At 40.8% G+C, this 21295-nt stretch overlaps 1 protein-coding gene across 1 annotated transcript; it reads right to left on the reverse strand.

The window, feature by feature from the left end:
• Positions 1-429: 429 nt before the first annotated feature.
• Positions 430-20492, reverse strand: DCTD (dCMP deaminase). Its single transcript, XM_066632550.1, has 6 exons — positions 20394-20492; positions 14068-14179; positions 13103-13238; positions 6414-6530; positions 3254-3350; positions 430-1516 (listed from the first exon to the last, which is right to left on the reverse strand). Exons 1-6 carry the CDS (start codon positions 20435-20437, stop codon positions 1438-1440), a joined length of 585 nt encoding a protein of 194 aa, XP_066488647.1. The 5' UTR covers positions 20438-20492; the 3' UTR covers positions 430-1437.
• Between the last annotated feature and the right edge of the window lie 803 nt (positions 20493-21295).

Here is a 21295-nt window from a genome sequence, read left to right on the forward strand (position 1 = left end):
TACTTTAGAACCCTGTGGAGGGCTCCCCGGACCCTCCAGGACTCCAGCACTGCTGGAGGTAAGTTTAAAAAAATCCCTCCGGTCCCCAGCAGCAGGACGATCCTGGGGATTGCGTTGCTGCCTTACCCCTTTCCTTTAAGGGGTCAGAGGCAGAACTTCTCAGGCTGGGGAGTCACAACACCCCAGTTTGAGAACCTCTGTCACAGTGTAATTTTTGATGGATATATTTTATGTAAATGTCACAAATTACAAAATATGCTTTGTATATGATTGCAGATGGCAAAACTCTAGCAAAGCACATGGTGTCTAATAAAGAGTCTACTTCAACAATGTAATTTTTAAATAAAACTTTAATACTGGTAGCAAGCCAAATTACACAATGTCTTAATATACATAATTATTTTACAAAGAAAATACAAAACCCACCAAGACATCACAATATTTAAAAAAATGACCTTTGGGATCAGAAGCTTTTTCTAAGTATGAATAACTAAGCATATTCATTCTTTTCCCAAACAAACATCAAATTGAAGAGAAGACAAAGCTTTTGGTAGTTTTAGCCAGTTTCTGAAAATTATGGCACAGAGTCAGTTTATAACTAAAAGCAAGCTAAAACCATAATTATGACTTTGGGCATGTACAACCTCAGGGTGGATTCATTCCCTTTTGAGGAAAAATAATTAAGTTACCATAGAGGTTGGTTCCAGATTGTAATATGCTGGATTGTCTAGTAGAGATTTAGACCAATAAATGAATATCCTTTTAGACATTAAAAATCAGCTCCAAACAAGGTCTCATAGGTGGCAGCCTAATGATTTATTCACTTATTCACTATTAAATGGAAACTATACTGGGAATGAGAAATTAAAGCTACTCTAAAAACAAAATCTAAGAAAAAAAACATTTTTCAACTTTAATTGAACACCATGCAGAAACAAAGGAATAAGTTGTAAAATACCAATATAGATACCTTACAATGTAGTAATATTTTGGCTATACAGATGTCTAGCCATAATTTTTTGAAAGGCAATAGTTCCAGTATAGTTTGTGCTTTATGAGACATGCTAGGCCAGTAGAGACATCTTACAGGTACGTGTCCATGAAGTTGTTCATAAGTTTTCCTGGTGCAAGTCAATATTCATTGGTTGCTTTTGATTCCTTTCAATCTGATCATATATTGAATGACCAAAATGATAGCTAATTGTATGCTTACAGGTCTAGGCCACACCCATAGGTTTCATTTACTGAATGTTTACAGAAGTACAGAAAGTTTGTGGCAAGAAAGACAAACATTCCCTAGGCCCCAAACACTCTTTAGAATGTCAACTTAAACTGTAGTGGCTATTAAAAAGTTATGCCTAACTTCAAGATGAAAGGCATTAGCAGCTTCTAAGGAAAGGATAATCACAATCTTCTAGAGATTTAATTAGATATAACTCACAGAAGCTTTTGACTTGGTCTGCTGTTAATTGAATCAAAATCAATGACTATCTTACTGCACTTTGGTTTGAATTTCCTAAAAATAACAAAAAAAGAAAGAGATGGATATTAGCTAGTGAAGTAGTTAAACATTTTGTTTGCTTTGGTTCCCAACTAAATTTTAAGAAGGAAAAAAATCATTGGATTCACTCTGTTTTATCTCTATAGGAGCCAATTATAGTGCACCATACTGAGAGAAACCTGGACAAGAAAGACTAAGACAAAAAGACACATGGGGTTGCTTAGTCTGTGTGTTCTTCAGCTATTCGAGTTCATAAATTAGCCAGGAGTCAAAGGATTTCTAACAACTTAGCTGCAGGAAGTGGCATCATGTAACTGGTTTTTCTGTAAAATTTGGTATTTTCCCCCATGCCAATTTTTTATAGAACTTCCAAAGTTTGCTTCAGTAGTTTTAGAGCAAAGAGGGAAATAATATTATGCAAGGCAGAGAAAACATAAACCCGCAAAGATGGAATAATTTTAAAGTTATGACTTTAGAATGATAAAATTAATATCACTAACAAAGCTCATCCTTTTACATTATTAGAGCATCTGCTGCAGCAATTAGCAAGAAAGGTATTTGGGGACTGTGTATATATTTTACAATCTACTAGTAAACAGAGGATTATGCAAATAGTGTGGATTTAGTGTCTCATTAAGCTCGACAATTCAGTTCTAGAGATTCATCGAGCATAGCCATATCCTCACAAATCAATACAAAAGGCAGAAACAGCCAACACAAGGAAGGATAAGCTTGGGAGGCAAAATTCATCCTGCCTAGAGTTGAAAAGGCTGGGGACACCCAAATTCTGGGGGGAAAAATTCAAGTACAACAGAATGAATTATGTCTCCACTTTACAAAGTAAATGTGAAATATCTAACATTCTTCAGTGTTAGATATTTTAAACACATTTTAAACACTCCATAACTGCTTATGGCTTAAAACCAGCAACTAGCTGTCAAAAATTTTCACTGTCAGGAATTTTATATTTGCAAAATTTAAGAAGGTTCTAATATTATAAAACATTCTGAAATCTTACAGATAGAATTATTAAGCCATGGATATAGTACAGTGGTTCACAAACTCACAGGGAGTTTCAGAACCAAGGTACTTATGGGTTGGCGGGGCTGGGAGGATAGCAACAACATGATCAAAACGATTGCATCACTGCCAGGGTCACAGGGTTTTTTTCTATATTTATTCCTGTCTGCAGTAGCCGGGGGGGGGTACTGGGAGCCCCATGTTCCGATGGCATCATTGCCACCCCCACCCCTTAATCATAATGGGACACAGGCAGGGTTTCTCAGGGAAAAAATGGTTTTTTCACATATTTCATTATTGGCAAAGGCAGAAAACGGTGTAATGCGTTTATTCCAAGTTCTAACTTTTGTTAATTTTAAACACTTTAAAAGTGTACTAGGTAGGTGGTATAGTGCCAGCAGATACAGTCGCAATATTTCTAACTGGAAAGGTAATCTATTTTAATTTCTGGGAAATATCTTAACACACCAAAATGTGGTGTTTTGTGTTTTTAACAAGAACACCTCTAGCTACACATCCTGTACAGACTAAAATGGAAGCAAGCCCTGTTGAAACCATAATGGCACTTACTAGTAAGGAAAGAGGTACAAGACCAGGAGTTTGATGTTCTACAAACTATCACATCAGTCAATACAGAAATATGTCAGTGAACTATCTCTACCTATATATATTCTCCACAATATCATATACAGAAATCACAGAGGCCTACAAAAGAAGGGGAGATTATCTTACCTGTATACAATTCCAGCTAAATCAAACAAGCGCCGTGCAGCTGTCATCTCAGGAGTATCATGATATTTGTCAGACATAAAAATAACTTCTTTTATACCTAGAACAGCAATCAGAATTGCAAGCAGAGGTGTTTAGGTACACTCATTGAAAGACTAACAGCCCAATCCTAACTAAATCCCCACATGGTGATGCAGTGGTGCTGGTACAGATTCTGCTATATCTCACAGGGGATTATTTGGTCACAGCAGGCCTCCTTGGGGTCAGGGAACATTAGTTTCCTTGCCCCTGGGTAATCCAACAGCTGCAATGGGTTAACTCATACCTGCACTAGCATGCATTGACCCAGGAAGGAAGATCAGGTCCAGGAAGGCAGTCAGGATTTGGCATGCACCACTTCTGCAAACCTGCACCCCTCCCAGGACCAATTCGCCCTAATCGCAATCCCATTCTGCTCACCCCACCCAGTTCAACCCCCTCTTCACCTCTCCCCAACCACCTGTGCTGGCTTAGCAGCACTGGCAGGCTTTGCACTTGTGGTGGCAGCCAGACCCCGCATACTAGCCTAGTCAAATATGTGGCGGCCATTAAGCAGTGTACACTGGCGAGACATGTTCTGCCAGCGTAAAGGCCCATTAGAATTGGGTCATTAGATCTATACGCTCAGCACTTAGATTTGTTATTTACACGTTAGCGATGTTTTATATATATAGGTAAAGGTAAAGATTTGCTAGGTAAAGAATTATGATGTGCCGAGACCACACATTTCAAACTAAAATACTGTCACTCAGCATCACAAAAGCTACTAGAACTAGCACAACAGATTCAGAAAGTAAGTACCCTGCCATACAGATAATATTGCTAAAGGGAAAAGCTGATTAATTTGGAAGAGGACAGGATTGGTAACAAGACCAACAATTGTATCTGTATACCAAGATCCTTTAAAAGTGGGGAGATATAGCATCAGGTTTTTAAGTCCAACATGTGTGAATGGGTGCTATACAAACAAATGGTTGCATTCTTCTATGTGAATCCCTAGGAGATCAAGCATTGTTGGATGTATAAAGAATTCTAGAGTGAATGGAGCATCACACACTCAACAATGACTTGCAACTGTGAAATTGTTGCCACCTGATTGTCTGCTATTTTGCTAGCATTTCTGTTTGCAGAATGTGAAGCTATTACTGTCCATCAGTGTGCACGATGCTCTACATTGAAAGACAGGAGACATCTCCTCTTTGAGGAACGTGTACATATCGTGAATTCATCCTTAAAAACACAGTGGGAGAGTCCCATGTAATTACTTAAAACAGATTCCAGGCCATTTCAAAACTCTCAGATCTTTCACCATCTCCACTTTTGCCTCCGCTGCTTCTTCCCCTACATTTACTGCAACCATTAACTGTAAGTGTGCCAACTCAAACCTATTCATATCCCACTCCATCAACATGTCAGATTAACAAGATCATATTGTAACCATGCAAGGAAGAATCATAAAGAAAAATCCAAGAATGATAACTGACAGCGAGTCTGTATGATATTTGTGAAAGAGAATGCTAAATGGCAATTGCTTTAAAAGTTTAACTATTTCACTGCTATTTATAAAACAAAAGCACACAACAAAATGCAATCTATTATTTTGGAAAACTTGCCATATTACTACATGGTGGGTTCTTCCATCAAGAAATAGGTACACTGCCCTTGAACATTTCAGAGACTTCATTGCTCGTAAAATGCATACCTGCTACAAAATTATATGTTTTTTAAAATATTGAAAAGGCAATTATTAGGTGGTACTACTGTTTATATCTCTTACACTTTTTCATTTATAGCGATTCTTATTTTATATTCACAGCATATTTGGGTGCTTTTATTTAATAATCACCTTTTACCATGAGTTAAGTAATTCTGTCATAGCCATGAGTCAAAGAATCTCATTTGGATACCATTAATAGTTGTAACTTGTTCTTTTATGTAATGCATATTAGGTGTATCACTTCCTCCCCCCCCCTCATTTTAATCCTGATAATGAACTCAACTTTTACAAGTCTAGGAGGAATTGATTATAGTAAGTCTTCCCTTTCTCCAAAATTTTAGAAAAAAAATTCAGGTTCGTCAGAATAATCTTATTTATATCTTAATGAAAGCTTTTCCATTTGTGACAGAGGATGTTAGGGAGTTCAAGATTTTCAACTGAAAAGTATGCATCTATAGAAAAAGTCAATTCCCAAATTCGCTTCCACTGTATCATATTTTAGCATGACTTCAGAACAGAATTCAGAATGCAGGTAGGATAAGGCTTGACTCCTAAGAGCTAGAGTCAGTAGAAATAGGCTTAGACCCCCTCCCAAAGGTGCACCACTTTACTTATTCCCAGATAACTAAATGGCACTTTTCACATCCATGGGACAAAGTAAAGTGCAGCATTTGGGGACAGGTCTCCCCATCAACCGTGATGGGGTGGCCAGACCCTCATTGACAGGGGTGTGTAGGAAATGAGAATGTACACACACCCTCTGACATCAGGGGTCCATGCAATGTACAAGTCTTCTCTCTCCCCAGTACCCTATCTGACATGATGGGAATTTTACTGAAGTCTAAAAATCTGAAGGAAGCTTTCCAAAATCAGACCAGCATACCTGCTACAGTGATGAAAATCTATAACTATTGTAATGAAAGACAATTATAAGATCATGTCTTATGGTAATAAATGTCAGAGATAAAAAAATCTTCAAGAGCCTATCATGTCTGATGCTCAAATAAAATGTTCTGTATATTTCCCAGCAGAACTGGTGTCGCATATAAAGTTTATCCTCTCTTCCCCACCCCTCTGTTCCCCTTCAAATGTGTTCAAAATGTGTCAGAGAACTGTAAATTGACAGTAATTATATGCAATGCCTGCACAGTTCCCTGGCAGCTCTTGGTTGAGGAAGCTGCAAACTTAAATTAAAAACAAGCTAAGAATCACAGAGGATGCAATTAGCACTGGAAAACCTGGCACCACTCAAGTATAGAAAACACAAGGAGTGCCTTAAAGGTTGATAGTGCAATTAATTTAGATCTAAACAGCCACAATTTGAAAACCAAATATATCGGTGATGAGATATCTATGAATAGGCAGGGCAGCAGTATTGACAAATCAAGCTGGCAGCACTTCCCTTACCTGCCTGGATGATGAGCTTTGCACATTCATTACATGGAAACAAGGCAACATACATGCTGCAGCCTTTCACATCAGCAGAGTTCTTGTTCATTATGGCGTTCAGTTCAGCATGACACACTGATTAAGGATAAAAAGAACCCAACAAATATTCATATGAACGTTCATTAAAGTGAGTCATCAATCTAAAACTTAACAAAGTATAAAGCTGCAAATGCCTGCGTCCTTCCAGAGGCAAACAGCCAGCACAATTTGTCACACAAGGGAGAAACTTGGAGGGGAGAGAGGAGGAGAAATAATCCAGAATACCAAGATCAATGAAGGTCAAGCGGTCTGGCCATGCTTGCAATGAGTAATGAAATCATTAAGCACATTAACATGGCCATTCATGAACACCTACAGAAGGAAACCAAGCCATAGGCTGAAGGCCAAGTAGTTTCAGCCACCCTAAGTGTGGCAATATTACATAGCATCACTGCTCCCAGAGAGCATCTAATTGCCAATATAAAGAAGCTCATTTATGTGTTTACATGCATGGATAGGAACATTCTATTGATTATGAAAGTGCACTCTGTGTTCTTGAGAGCAGTGGGAATTAGGAGGTAAAACTTTACCTCCAAGTAAGAGAATTGTTCAGCTTTACTTCTTTATTACCTCTAACCATATAGATGCCAGCCTAAGGAGGCTGCAGGTATAAGTTAAAAAGCAATGAACAAGATCAAATTTTCTAATTTGATCACACTTTGTGAGAGTTCACCCATCATCTAATTTCTGTAAGAAAAAATGAAAGCGAAATACTGTAATTTACACAGTGTCAGAAAACAACTCAAGAGTACCTTACAGGTATATACACGCAGACACCAGGTCTTTAGGTGTGCAACCCCATAAACTTACCTGAGTGTAAGGCCCACTGAATTCAATGAGACTTACTTCTGAATAGACATGCAAAGAGTTGTGTGGTAGATTTCCAAGATTACTGTCTGTTTAAAAATATATGGTAGTATCCAAAGTAGCTTGCCCTGGAGCAAGACTCATTCTGTATGCTACTCTATATTTATAACCATTTAAAATACATGATGTTGCTAATGCTAGCAAATGATGACCACGTGTAGTAAGATCTTGTACAATTACCGCTAACCAAGATCCTGTTGGCAGAAGTGTTGTTACCAAAAAGGCTGCTTTGTTTAGGGGAATTAATATATTAGCCTTTTGGAAACTTTTTGAGACCATAGGCTGGATAACAAGACAGCGTAGAGCAAAGAGATCCCTTGACTAGCTTAATGAGGAGACTGGGAGAAAGGTAATTTTCAATCAAAGGATTATATTTTTATTGCAAAAACACACAAAGGTAAACATAATACACATGGAGAATTGATAAGTATAGATTTCTAGTACTTGTGTATAGTGTATCTAGCTAGTGGTGGCTGCATGTGCTATAAGAACATATAAGAACATAAGAACAGCCCCACTGGATCAAGCCATAGGCCCATCTAGTCCAGCTTCCTGTATCTCACAGCGGCCCACCAAATACCCCAGGGAGCACACCAGATAACAAGAGACCTCATCCTGGTGCCCTCCCCTGCATCTGGCATTCTGACATAATGTATTTGGGTGCTATGTATTTGGGTGCATCCGAAAAGGAATCAGAAATGGATAGGGTGTAGGGAAGTATTTCAGGGGTTCCTTAATCTGCTAAACCCAGTTGCTGACTAAAGATGAGGAAGAATAGATAGGGAAGAAGGTAGGGAGTTTAGACGCAAGATATATTTACCTGTCCGGGGAGGGGGGGCAGTTGGAGGAAGAGTCCCGTGTAGGACCACTCCCGCAGGAGGGCAATCAGAGAGAGAGACATGTGCTCTGAGTTCTCTCTTATAAGAGTTGTCTTTCACCTGGAAGTTGATCTAAACTGACCAGAAGTATCCCAGAGCTGTGCACATGCTCAGTATACACCCAGGTGAAAGAAAGGTGGAAGGGTCCAGAAATCAGCTATCAGCAAAGCCTAACTCTGGGGGAGGGAGGCAATCTGCATAAGGTGCTTAAGAGTACAACAAAAGAACAATAGACCTTTTCCTCTGAAGGTGCAGGCTTGTTTTGCATAATCAGGAGACATTCCTAGACTGGAGGAGGGGATGCAATCACAACTAGTGACCTTTACCAGGTTTTTGGAATTGGGCTTGTTTGTTTGGCCTGTATGATATATACAAAATCACAACTTGGAAGGGAAAAAAGGGGGGGATTGTCACGTAACAGTGTGACGAAATAATGTGGCATTCCTTTTGTTCCAAGCAAATTAGACTGTAATTTTGTGCACGTTGACTTGAGAATACACCCCACCAAGTACAATGGAACTTTACTTCTGAGTAAACATCCATAAAATTAAGTTGTTAGTGTTAAACAGAAACCTGATGAAATGAATACGCCAGCTTGGCAACAAAGCTTGAGGAAAAAAGTTATTAATTCTAAGAATGCAGTTTAACAATCTTATATTTCTGGTATCCTCATTACTAATGCCCACTGATATAGCCTTTTGATTGCTACAAGGTCAGCTTGGAACAACTCCAGCTCAAAATTGTTCATCTTTAAACCCCAAAGAAAAGCATACAGTCATGCATCGCTTAGCAACAGGGATGTGAACCAGCACCCGGTCAGCAAGGCTTGATGCTACATGAAGCCTCCTAAGACGAGCGGAAGCTACGCTTCCCTCACCTCTGGAAGTTTTTGAGCCTCATGCGCTACCTCCGTGAGGCTCAGAATGCCTAAATCGCACGAGAGAAGCGACTTCTCGTTTCCTTGGGAAACTGAAAGTCGTCTCTCTCACATGATTTGGGGCATTCTGAGTCTCGCAGAGATAGTGAGCAGACATATGCTGCTTTTGCGAGGTTCAGAAAAGCCTTTGGACGCAAGGGGAGTAGAGCTCCCCTTGGCTTTGGAGGCTTGGGTGTGTATGTGCAGGAACCAGCAGTGGCGGTGCATATGCGACCCGTCGCTGGTCGGAGCGTTGCAAAGCTATGCTCACCTGTACTATGCTCCAGTGGGGGAAAACAGAGTAAATTCACAAGAGGGGAGAAAACTTTCTCTCCCCCCCCCCCCCGCATTTCATATAAATTATGTAAAATGTTTAACAGGGTGGCACAAAAGTGCAAGTACTTCATTGTAGAAAACCTGCAACACTAACATTTAAGGCAATGGTATTCAAACTGGGGCGTCACGAGGCCCCAGCCTGAAGGCCCTGGCCTCTGCCCCCTTAAGGGGTGGGGACAGGTGGGGGAGGAAGCCTGAGATCCTCAGGATCGCGTTGCAAATGGGCTGCAGGGACTGGGATACACTCACCAGTAGTACCTGCAGCAGCCTTCCTGGGGCGCGGGAAGCCCTGCATGAACATCTGCAGGGCTCACCAGGCTTCTAAAAGCGCTATCGCTCCACTTTCACTTTTAGCAGGCTAACGAGCCCTGCAGATGCTCACGCAGGGCTCCCCGCACCCCAGGAAGGCTGCTGCAGGAACCGGCGAGTGCATGCCAATCTCTGCAGCCCCCTGAGCAATGCAATCCTTCCAAGGCTGCCTTCCCCTCACCCCCACTACCTCCCTACACTCCCCTGCAAGCTCTTACTGCTGTTTTCCAACTCCCAGGGAGATCTAAAGGAAGCAATTGAAGAGATGTGTGGAACCATCCCAGCACACAAGTTGGTGGATGCCTGCAGATTCCTTAGTCAACAATGTCAGCAATGTCCAGATACCAATGGGGAACATTTTGAGCAATTTGAGTTAATTCAGCAGTTCTCAAACTTTCTGATCTCCCCAAGACACCAGGGTTCCTAGGAATACACTCTGAGAAACATTTGTCTAATTCAGTGATTTTCAAATTCTCGTGGAGGGTGTGAGCTACTGTAAGTGCTTGCAGGGGCAGGGGGAGGCAGCGGATTGCACCATGGATTGTGTCACTCAGGGGGCTGCAGGGGTTTGGGTGCACTTACCCAAGCCTCCTGTAGCCTCCTGGGTGTGCAGGGAGCCCAGCGCAGCTTTCGGCAGCAGTGAAAGTGAAGCGATCGCGCCCTGCCTCGGCTTCCTCCTCCCTGCCTCCAGGCTGCCCCCACCCCCTTAAGGGGGCAGAGGCCAGGGCCTACAGGCTGGGGCATCGTGACGTCCCAGTTTGAAAAGCCCTGATCTAATTCATTAACTAAATAATTAACTGGGTCAAGCAACTGCTTCCACGTACCCCATACGCAACATATGTGTGAATTATAGCATAATAAATTTGACACTATAAAGTGTGTATATATTTTTTTGAGATGACCTGTACATTGTGTGCCCCAATATACTTCTTGACTCTGCCCATGATCCAAAGGCCTACTTTAGTGCTCCTAAAGGTTTGGGCGTGCCTAGTGGAGTATTTACTTTCCTTCTTTGAACAGCAAAATTTCATACTATTACATACTATTACATTCTACTTTTGAGAGTCTTTGCAGCTTATAGTCACAATGTAACTGAAACAATTAACAAACTGAAACAATTAATTGCAGTCGCTCACTTCTAAATAACTTTTACATGTGGTACATACACCAATGTACAGTAATTAAAATATTGATACAGTCTACTTTTATTTTGCAGAGCCAACCTGCACTGCAAATAGCAATATAAATGGTTTTTTCCTAAAATATATGGTTAATATAATCTTAATCTGCAATCTTGTAATACTTGGGAAGCAGATCCGCTCAATGTCAGCTCCTACACAGAAAATAAAAATGTTCCAAAAGTCTGACAAATATAGGAAGTATATAAGCACCTATTCTAGTTAGACTAGTTGTCAGACGAGCAGTATAGTACTGGGAAACAATATGACCAGGAAAATGAAGCAATTACTAAAGTGTACATTACATCAAATTGCTGAGAAAATGATATATCATCAGACCACGAAAAGTAAACCTTTATTACAAAACTACAAATGTGCTCTGTCTAAACTCAGATTGAGAGCAAAAACGTGATCTGACCTTTGCAGGAAAAAAAAAAATACATTTGAACTAGCTGTCACTCCATAAAAGCCAATGCTGTAAAATCCAGATTTTGCCTTAAGGACATCTGAAACTTTCAGATTATTATGTCTTTTAATAAATGAGATTGCTATACTTCCGCTTCCTCTTAACCTTGATCTAGTTTATTTCAAGCGTCCAGGCTTCCAAGAGGCAGCCTTAACATCTCTATAAGCTTGTGCGCTTATAGCAACCCTGTTAAGCAAGACCATTTTCGCTGGGTTAAGTCTCAAAACATGTTAATAGGCGAGCCTCCGCCTTCATGGATAACTGAAACCGTGGATATGAAATCCGCAGATACGAGGGCCCACTTGTACTGCTGTTGGGTCATTAAACAAAAAAACAAACAAAAAAAAAACACCATCCTGTTGGTCTACCTGTTTGAAAATTTCAGTCAAAGCATGATGAAAGTTTTATACAAATGGTATCAGATGCTTTATAATTAAGTTTCATCTGTGAATCTTGCATCATATTCAGGCAAGGGGGGAAAGGTGCACTGTTGTTAAATGGATAGGTCAGTATTAGAGTTGGATAGGAAGGCAAATAATACCCAAAATAATTTTAATGTTAGTTTTTACCAACCTAAGACTGCAATCTTATATACATGTTCCTAGGAGTAAACCCCACTGAACACAATGAGACTTATTGTGCCTTAAATTGATTGCAATCACTCATCCCAGAAGTAATTAGCTAAGTTTTGGGCTGCACTGGCAGAAACACCTCCCACTTCTTGCATCTGTAGACAAAGCTTGTCACTAAAAATAGAGTATATAAGAAACAGCAGTCCATATTTGGCAGAACAAATTGAAATTTGCCCATTAATATAATATACAGGGGGCCTCCACACAGATCCCATATCAATGGTTTCATGTGTTCGTGGATACAGGTTTACCCTCTGTGCCCACCACCCTCCAGAAGAGAATCCGAGTCCTGCAGAAGCCATGGATGTCCACCTGCAGCCTCACCAGGACTCAGAATGGCCATTTTCGGTCGAAAACCAAAAGTGACGTTTTTCAGCCAAAAATGGCTATTCTGAGGCCTGCCAAGACCGCGGGAAGACATCCGTAGCCTCTGTGGACAGAAGCCCCTTCTGGAACCCCTGTGGACAAGGAGGCACTACTGTACATTCATTCAATACACTTTGTGGTATATGAGAGTACAGTATATCCAGAAAACCACCCAGTTTAACTGACTGAGAAGATTGAACCAGACCCAATATCTCGCTTTATGCATTTAAGTTTGCCCTGGCATGCCAGCTAGCCATGCTCTCAATTCTCCTTGAATTTAACAATTTCCTTTGCAGATAAGTGTTATATCTGGGAAGAACTTCAGACACGGCCACAGCACAAAGACTGTGGCTAGCTGGCACATTTCTGTTCCCTCTTTCTCCCTCTCTAATCTGAACACAGGGATGATTTCTGCAAAAGACTCTAGTCTGACAGCCCAATAAATATGGGTGAAAACCAAAGTAGGTTCTGGTCAGGTAGGTACAAGGCACTGTAAAGTTGTTAATGTCTCACTGATTTCCAAAAGTTTGACTACACTGTCTTCAACTTCGGAAAGTCTAAAAAAAATTATTGGGATAACTTTTTAAAATTGTATAATATTCTCAAAAGCAAGCAAGGGATCTAATTTAGAGACATTTATAGTAGAAAAGAATACTTTACCATATGGGTATTTTGTGTCAAGTTTATTATCCGCTGTTCTTGTCCAAGGTAGCAAGTCATCACTGCATCCATTGGGCATGCCATTATATCCAATTCCAACAATCTTGTTTTCTGGATTCACAATACAAGCACCAACCTGAAACAGAACAACAAGCTTTACTATTGTAAGTGAGCTTATTATTGTGAAAACTGGGTCACAAAAATAACCATGATATATTTAATTCTATTTGAATAGCAAAAAAAATTAACTTAAGATCAATTAAAAAGTGAGCTTTCATTTTAAAAAATCCATTTAAAAAATTGCCTGCATGGTAACAGCAAGAAGTAAGATTAAAATGCCTGCTTTGATGTTCGTTTAAAGTCTGCAGGCAATTGAGCAACAGCTCGTATATATTAAGAGATTGCTACATGTGAATGCTGAAAACAACCTGATTCAGCCTTTGCTAGCTTTCTTCTATTTAAGCATTGATGTAGAAGTTGTGCTTGCCCACTTCAAATTGGCACCACCCTGGTAAGCACTAAGTATGACATCAGCACAAAAACACGCAAGTACAAAACCCCTAAATTTCATACTTACCTATCAGTGCATCATGTGAGCTTAGCCAGTCTGTCTCTATTGCATGACACATAGGAATAAATGCAAAAAAGAACTTATACTGTATGGCTAGCTCCGATGCAAATGCCCCAACTTTTTCTGCAGTTATTCCCACCTGCAGTATTAACTATAAACTGACAGCAATTAAATTTATGGAGAAAGGAACTACATAGATTCCCTGTCTTGTGCCAAATAAGAACAAACTTCCAAGGGAAAAAAATGACTCAGGTTTCCACCTCACAGAAAGCAAAGTTTCCTTTGTGTAGCTCAGAATAGCTTAAGAATGATATTACTCTTAATGGCCAGAGATTGATTGCCTTTACAATTCTGCAAGGCAGCGCAATGTAGCCTACTCATGCCATATCCTTACCTGAGAATTTGGATCCTTGCTTCTTTGTGCTGACAAGAAAGCTACTGCCATGAAATATTCAGGCCATTCCAAGTAGTTATCACGTTTCTTACAGGGCATTTCACAACCATACCTACAGAAATCAAATGAAATGATAGTAATGCCTGCAATTTGCATGAACTGTTTTATTCTTTTAAAATAATCTATTAGGTGTTCTTTGACCCCAGTGTTTACACCTCTGGAAATAAGTCAATTACTGTGATGTAAAACTCCAGCATGGCACCAGAGTCTAATTAGTACAACTAAGAGAGCAGCATCTGACCGAGAAGGTTATAAGATTCAAATCAAGAATTTAATGGTGGTGAATATCAGTGTTTCAAATCAATCCAAAGCCTAACATGCAACACTTATTTACAAACCAAAAAGGCTAAAAAGAAAAAAAAATATTTCATTTAAAGCTCAAACTGCAATCTTTTGGCAGGGCAATGCCAACCATTATCTAAACCTCAGTAATACCTTCTTCAGAAAAATATGCAAAAGGTTAATGTCAGTAATGCTGGTGCAAGGACTCTAAGTTGCTTGAGCAAAGATACTTCTTAGGCCAACTGTTCTAATTGTAAACATCTGGTGCAATTTCATTTGTTATAGGTAAAAAGATAAAAACAGAGTACGAAGAAACCTTTACTGAAAATTTTTTGTTGTGTCAGTGTCTGTTAAGAATAGTTTTCAGTTATACCACCCATAAGCAATGTTTTGCTGTCAGAAGTCAACTACTGCATCTTTGAAACTCTCTAGGAGCAGTCTACAGACAGCCCATAAATGGCCCATTTTTTCACTTTGCATGACAGCGAACATCAATAGGAAAGGTAGAACAATGAACTCAAATAGCAGCATTTCAAATAAGCCCCTTATTCAAACAAATGTGTGAATTGAAAGAGAGCAATCCATGTACACTATATTCTATTTATCTAGAGGCAGATAATTTTTTTAAGAGAGTTGAAAGAGGTTTCACTTCTCAAGGTGTACACACATTTATTTTGTCCCATTGTCACTTATGGTCATGTAGGTTTTTCAGATTTTTGAAAGAACACAAAAGCTTGCAAAGTCTGTTTACATTCAACCTATTTTTGCATCTAGTACATTCCTGCCTTTGGCTGTCTTTTTTTTCAACCTCAAATAATTTCACGCAACCACAGCATCTTAAATCCAGTAAATATGTTTGACAGAATAAAGGCCCAATCCTATCCAACTTTCTAGCGCCAATGCAGCCATGCCAACAAGGATATGTGCTGCATCCGGGGGGGGGGGGGGGGCCACAGTCATTCCCTCCTCAAGGTAAGGGAATATTTGTTACCTTATGTCAGGGCTGCACTATGGCTGCATCAGCGCTGAAAAGTTGGATAGAATTGGGTCCTAAGTATGCCTATACAGATTCCAGAGATCTGTACAGAAGTTGGAACATAAGCAGATCAAAACAGCTGGCTATTGCTGGTCTGGCACAATTACATTTGCATGAAAGCACCACAATGGATATACTCCACCTCCATGAAAGTACTGACAGAGCTGTCTGTTACTTGGAGAGCCAGGGTATACAAATGCACCTCTCTCAAGCTGGCATTTCCTAGTACACCTAAATAAGCCATCTACAGTCTGCATTTAACAAAATGGGGTGAGTACTTAGAAAGTTCCTTTAAAATGATCATGAACAGCAATGTAGTCCAGTATTTTCCTCCTCCTATTGTACAAAACAAATCTGACCTCTGGGTGTATTTTGGATGTGACTGGAAGTTGTGGTCAAGAACCAGAAGTGGCTTCCAGTCACAGCCAGGAGGCCTTCTGAGGCCAGGGTAGGCCCACAACCCATTCCATGGGCCTTCCCCAACCTCAAAACACCTCCTAGACAAGACAAGAAGCCACTCCCACCCACATCTGGGATGTGGGCCATGGGCTCAGCATCTGCGGATGTTCAAATTCACAGGTAAATAGGACCAACTGTACCTATATATGAAAAGATTACAACAGAGGTTAATCTTTCAGGCCCTGTTCATTAGCAATAGAACACTCTGCAAGTTCAGTGAATCATTATTTACTCTGGTATTGTAGATGTGATATACAGTATTGAATCAAAAAATCCAGTGCTCCTGTAATAACTGTAAAAACCTTCCTAACTGGGCTAAGCAGCACTCTTTCTAGTAGTGCTCCTCTTATATTTAGTAGAGGGAGAGTAGTCCCTCTTCATCCCAGCACTGTGTCTTTTCTAATGGCTTGTTGCAGAATGGATTAATTCTGCTTCCCTTTGCTGTTGCTCTTCAACCCATAAACCTCTGATTTGAATGCTGATTTATTCTTCTCCACAAGCTGTCTGCTCTTTGCTTTATCTTTTTTCCTCAACCACATTGCACACTATTCAAACATTTGGTGCTTTAAAAACGTTTTGCCATTTTTTCCCCACAGGGTTGCTGAAACATTGCTAGCATTTGAAAGCATGAGTTGCAATGGACACAAGGCACTGTGCAAGTCCAAATTCTTTTGCAAACAAAAAATCCAGTTTACCCCTGAATTTGATTTAGGATAAGTATGTGTGTATCCAAAAGGTAGCAAGTGGGCTTCCACACTGGGCTTGCTATTAAAATTACACATGGTTTTATGCACCTTTCTCCTTTTCTTTTCTGCACCTTTTCTCCTTTCAAGTAGGCCTCCCATGGATAGCCATCACATGGAGACATCAAGAAGAAAAACTAAGTACAAGATCACTGGTACAGAACAAGTTTTCCTTCCAACTTTTGTTACTCCTAGGGGAACCCAGCTGAAGAACAGTCTTTACTATAAACTAAACTAAGAGATGTAAGGTGTACAAACTGGATTTTGATAAGACACCAGTCAAGACAAAGGAATGTGTTACTGAGGGTCAGTTTAAAAGCTCAAGTGAGCTTAGGTATGAAATTGAACTATTCAGCTGCAGCTGAAATAAAAGATTTCAGTAGAAAAAATAGAATCCTTTCAAGGAAGACACATGATGGATTCAAATCCATTTTTTTTTTCACAAAAAATGATTTCCAGCAGTTCTCATCTACCAGAAGTGATGTCATGACTAGAAGTGACATTATCAAGCAGGAAAATTTTTCACAATCCTAGGCTGCAGTCCTGCCCACATTTACCCAGGAGTAAGTCCCATTCACTATCATTATTAAAATAATATACATAGTAGATTGTTAAAAGTACAGGTCTGTAACATTTCCCCAAATGCATTCACATACTATAGTAGCATCAAGTGTAATATATTAAACATAAAATAATGAAATGAATGGGGACCCACCTGAAATTGGCTCACGACCCACTTAGTGGGTCCCAACCCACAGTTTGAGAAACACTGGGTTAATTGATTAGGTGAAAACATCTATCAACATCCTAATGCGCCTTTGTTACTCATCCATCACAAAAACCAGGCTGGATTAAAGTTTTACTCAGCATCGCTGCTCCATTTGTCTAACTGGATCATATAGGTAAATAACAATTTGTTTATACAGTCTATATCCCATATCAGGTCAGAATATGCAAGAAACTAAGTAATTATTTATTTTATATTTCTAACTAAGCTAAATATTAATAAGTGCCTCCTACTACTATTACGAAATAGTAATTCAGTTCAGGTATTTAGAATCAGGTATACAGTATTAAGATTTTGGCAAAATTCCACCTATCAAAGACTATATTCATCACCTTGGCTATATCTCTTTGGATATTAACCTAACTATTCAAGGCTCTCTCACTATTCAAGGGCATCAACTTCTTCCTTCTCTGTAAATAGATTTGTCTCCCTTTTTACTTCACAATCAAGATGAAATACTAAAGGCCTTTTTATCTAATAGCCTTTTTCATTAAAAAAAAATTGCATGCTGCCCCCTGCTCAGAATATTGACTGTAATCAAAGTCTTTAAAGAAAATAATATTGTTTAGTTTTATGGATTTCCAGGAGGTTTCAGGTAATAATCAGTCCTGCTTGAACTCAGAATAATTTTTTTTCTGTAATGCACAGACAGTGTTGCAGCCACAACAATGTCTTGTGTGTTGAATTATTTTTGTATTCTTTATTATGCCTGCACCTCTGTAGGAAAGAACAGCATAGCAAAGTTAGATTAAGAAGCTATTTTTAGTTTTATAATTATATATTTTTAAATGACACTTGTCACTGAAAAGGCATTAAATTCACTTCTTGGATTTTGTAATTTGGCTCTTCATTCTGCACCAAGCTACCCTATTTAACGCATCAAGAAAGAGCTGCGCAGATTCCCAAGACCTGAAATTCTGGTTACCTGGTTAACCTGTCCCTGCATCACTGTGCACCATCCCTCTCTCTATCCAAACAGGCAGCTTCTGTTATATTTTGTCATTTTGTCCCAAATTCACACACCTCATGTGTCCTGTCTCAAAACACTTAAATGGCAGTTAGCCCATTTCTGCCTAGCCCATAGGTGTGTACATTTGATCCCTGCTGTGTATATGTAACCATACTTGCAGTTGTAGTAAATATGGAGTAATTAAAGGGTGGAATTTATACATCCTTCCTGTGAGTGAGAATGTGTATTTTGTGTGTGTGTGTAACACACATACACAGAGAGAGAGAGACTGACTGTGTGTATTATATGCATACACACACACACAGACTCAAAATACCTATCCTCATAAGAACCACCCCACTGGATCAGGCCAAAAGCTCATCTAGTCCAGCTTCCTGTATCTCATAATGGCCCACCAAATGTCCCAGGCAGCACACAAGACAACAGACACAACCTGCGTCCTGGTGCCCTCCCCTGCATCTGGCAATCAGATGCAGCCTGCATCTAAAACCAAGAGCTTGCACATACCTGCTATGACTTGTAACCTGTAATGAACTTCTCCAGAAATTTGTCCAATCCCCTCTTAAAGGCATCCAGGCAAGATGCCATAACTACTTCTTGTGGCAAAGAGTTCCACAAACTAATTACACTAGGTAAAGAAATATTTTCTTCTGTCTGTCCTAACTCTCCCAACACTCAACGTTCATGGATGTCCCCTAGTTCTGGCGTTATGCGAGAGGAAAGACAGCGTCTCTCTATCCACTCTGTCCATCCCCTGCATCATTTTGTATGTTCTCAATCATGTACCCCCTCAGGCACCTCTTTTCTAGACTGATGAGGCCCAAACGTTGCCTGTCCTCATAAGGAAAGTGCCCCAGCCCAGTAATCATTTTGGTTGCTCTTTTTTGCACCTTTTCCATCTACACTATATCCTTTTTGAGATGTGACGACCAGAACTGGATGCAATACTCCAGGTGCGGCCTTACCGTCAACTTGTACAACAGCATTATGATAATAGCTGTCCTATTCTCAATACCTTTCCTAATTATCCCAAGCATGGAATTAGCCTTCTTCACTGCCGCCGCGCATTGGGTCGACACTTTCATCAAGCTGTCCACAAGGACCCCCAAGATCTTTCTCCTGATCTGTCTCAGACAGCTCAGAACCCATTAGCCTATATGTAAAGTTTTGATTCTTTGCCCCAGTGTGCATGACTTTACACTTACTTACATTGAAACACATCTGCCATTTTGCTGCCCAGTCTCATGAACTCCATCCGTTCATTACTCCATATTTACTCCAACTGCAAGTACAAATAGTAACTGGAAGTGCACCTTAAAGCTTACAAGTCACCTTCCCAACCTGGAGTATGTGCCACAGCACAACACAAAGAGATATTGGGGAGGGAGAGAGAATACAAGACAAGAGGGAGAGAGATCTCTCCCCTTGTTTCATATCTACGACCTTGATAAGACCTCCTTCTCCCCCCATTTCAGGGGGCCGTTCCATTACAAGAGAAAGCCATTCAAAGTGTGTGGAAATGCAAGAGGCATCTGATGCTTTGAAAAACTATTACACTACAAAAACTGGGGGAGGAGGATTTAACCTATTTCTTCCCACCACCAGGTGTACACATTTGATCCCTGTTGCTTATGTGCAACATTGGGCAGAAGTGGCTTATTTTTCTACAGGAAAGGAAAAACAAAAGGGAAGGAGGAACATAACAAAGTTTCCAAAGGAGGCCACTCCCCATTCAGTTCCACCCCTTCCGACCCCACAGTTTCCAAACAGCCCTTGGAAGAAAAGAAATTCAGATTAAGAGCACAAGCCTATGCTTGTCTACTCAGAAGTAAGTCCCATTGTCTTCAGTGGGGCTTACTTCCAGGAAAGTGTGCATAGGATTGCAAGCCTGAGAGCCCAATCTTATGCCTGTCTACTCAGAAGTAAGTCCCATGGTAGTCAATGGGGCTTACTCCCAGGAAAATGCATAAGGTGGAGAGATTCCCCTACCCGTTCAGCTGGCCGGCCTGCGAGGGCACCCCAGCGGCGCTCATCTTGCTGCGAGCAGGAACAGAGGCAGCCGACGCGACAGACTCCAGCTCCCGCTTCTCCTCCTCGGCCCCTTCGCAATTTGGCGCCAAAGTTGCAGGCAGAGGCGGGGTTTCGCTGTCCTGGAGAAGCTGCTCCCCGCCCAGGCCACGCCCACCGGCAAGCCCCTCCTCCGCTGGAAGTGTCGGAGTCACCATAACCAACAGCCCACAGACTCTTTGGACTACATCTCCCAGGATGCACTGCTGCGCCTACAGTGAAACAGAACAGCTCAAGGGCTGCTGGGAGTTGTAGTCCCCTAAGGCTGAGGGAGGACTGGTCCTTCTGTGTACCTAACCTGGCACCCCAACATGTAGGACATCCAAAGAAAAAAAAGTGGACATCACAAAATAAAAGCTTAAAAAACACTTGCATGTGGATTTCATGTGGTTCATTGAAACACGGTAGTTAACTTGTGGAACTCCTTGCCACAAGATGCTCCTGGATGCCGGGAACGGCTCCGAAGGGAGGGGCCGCTTACCTGCTCTGGGTGCTCTGCTGTCCCTCCAGCTACACCACCGGTAGCAACCTCCTGATTTTAGAAATGGGCTGCATCAGATGCAAGGGAGGGCACCAGGATGCAGGTCTCCTGCTGTCTTGTGTGCTCCCTGGGGCATTTGGTGGGCTGCTGTGAGATGCAGGAGTTGGACCAGAAGGGCCTATGGCCTGATGCAGTGGGGCTGTTCTTATGTTCACCCTGAAATGCCTCCTCCCTGCCTCCTCCCCACTCCCCATGCCAACCCCCAGACTCCTGCGCCACCTGGAAAGGCCCACCAAACCCAGAGCCCGCATCAGCACGGGGAGGTTGGTGCGGATCCTTGCAG

Source organism: Tiliqua scincoides, chromosome 6 (assembly GCF_035046505.1).
Source record: "Tiliqua scincoides isolate rTilSci1 chromosome 6, rTilSci1.hap2, whole genome shotgun sequence".
NCBI lineage: Eukaryota > Metazoa > Chordata > Lepidosauria > Squamata > Scincidae > Tiliqua > Tiliqua scincoides.

What these genes read in the sequence shown, in the direction of transcription:
- DCTD (XM_066632550.1), bottom strand. Translation starts at nt 20,437, where the DNA reads ATGAGCGCCGCTGGGGTGCCCTCGCAGGCCGGCCAGCTGAACGG. An exon ending in CAGGCCGGCCAGCTGAACGG is followed by an intron (nt 14,180 to 20,393) that starts GTAGGGGAATCT and finishes TGATTTCTGTAG; the next exon opens with GTATGGTTGTGAAATGCCCT. An exon ending in TTAGCTGGAATTGTATACAG is followed by an intron (nt 1,517 to 3,253) that starts GTAAGATAATCT and finishes TGTTATTTTTAG; the next exon opens with GAAATTCAAACCAAAGTGCA.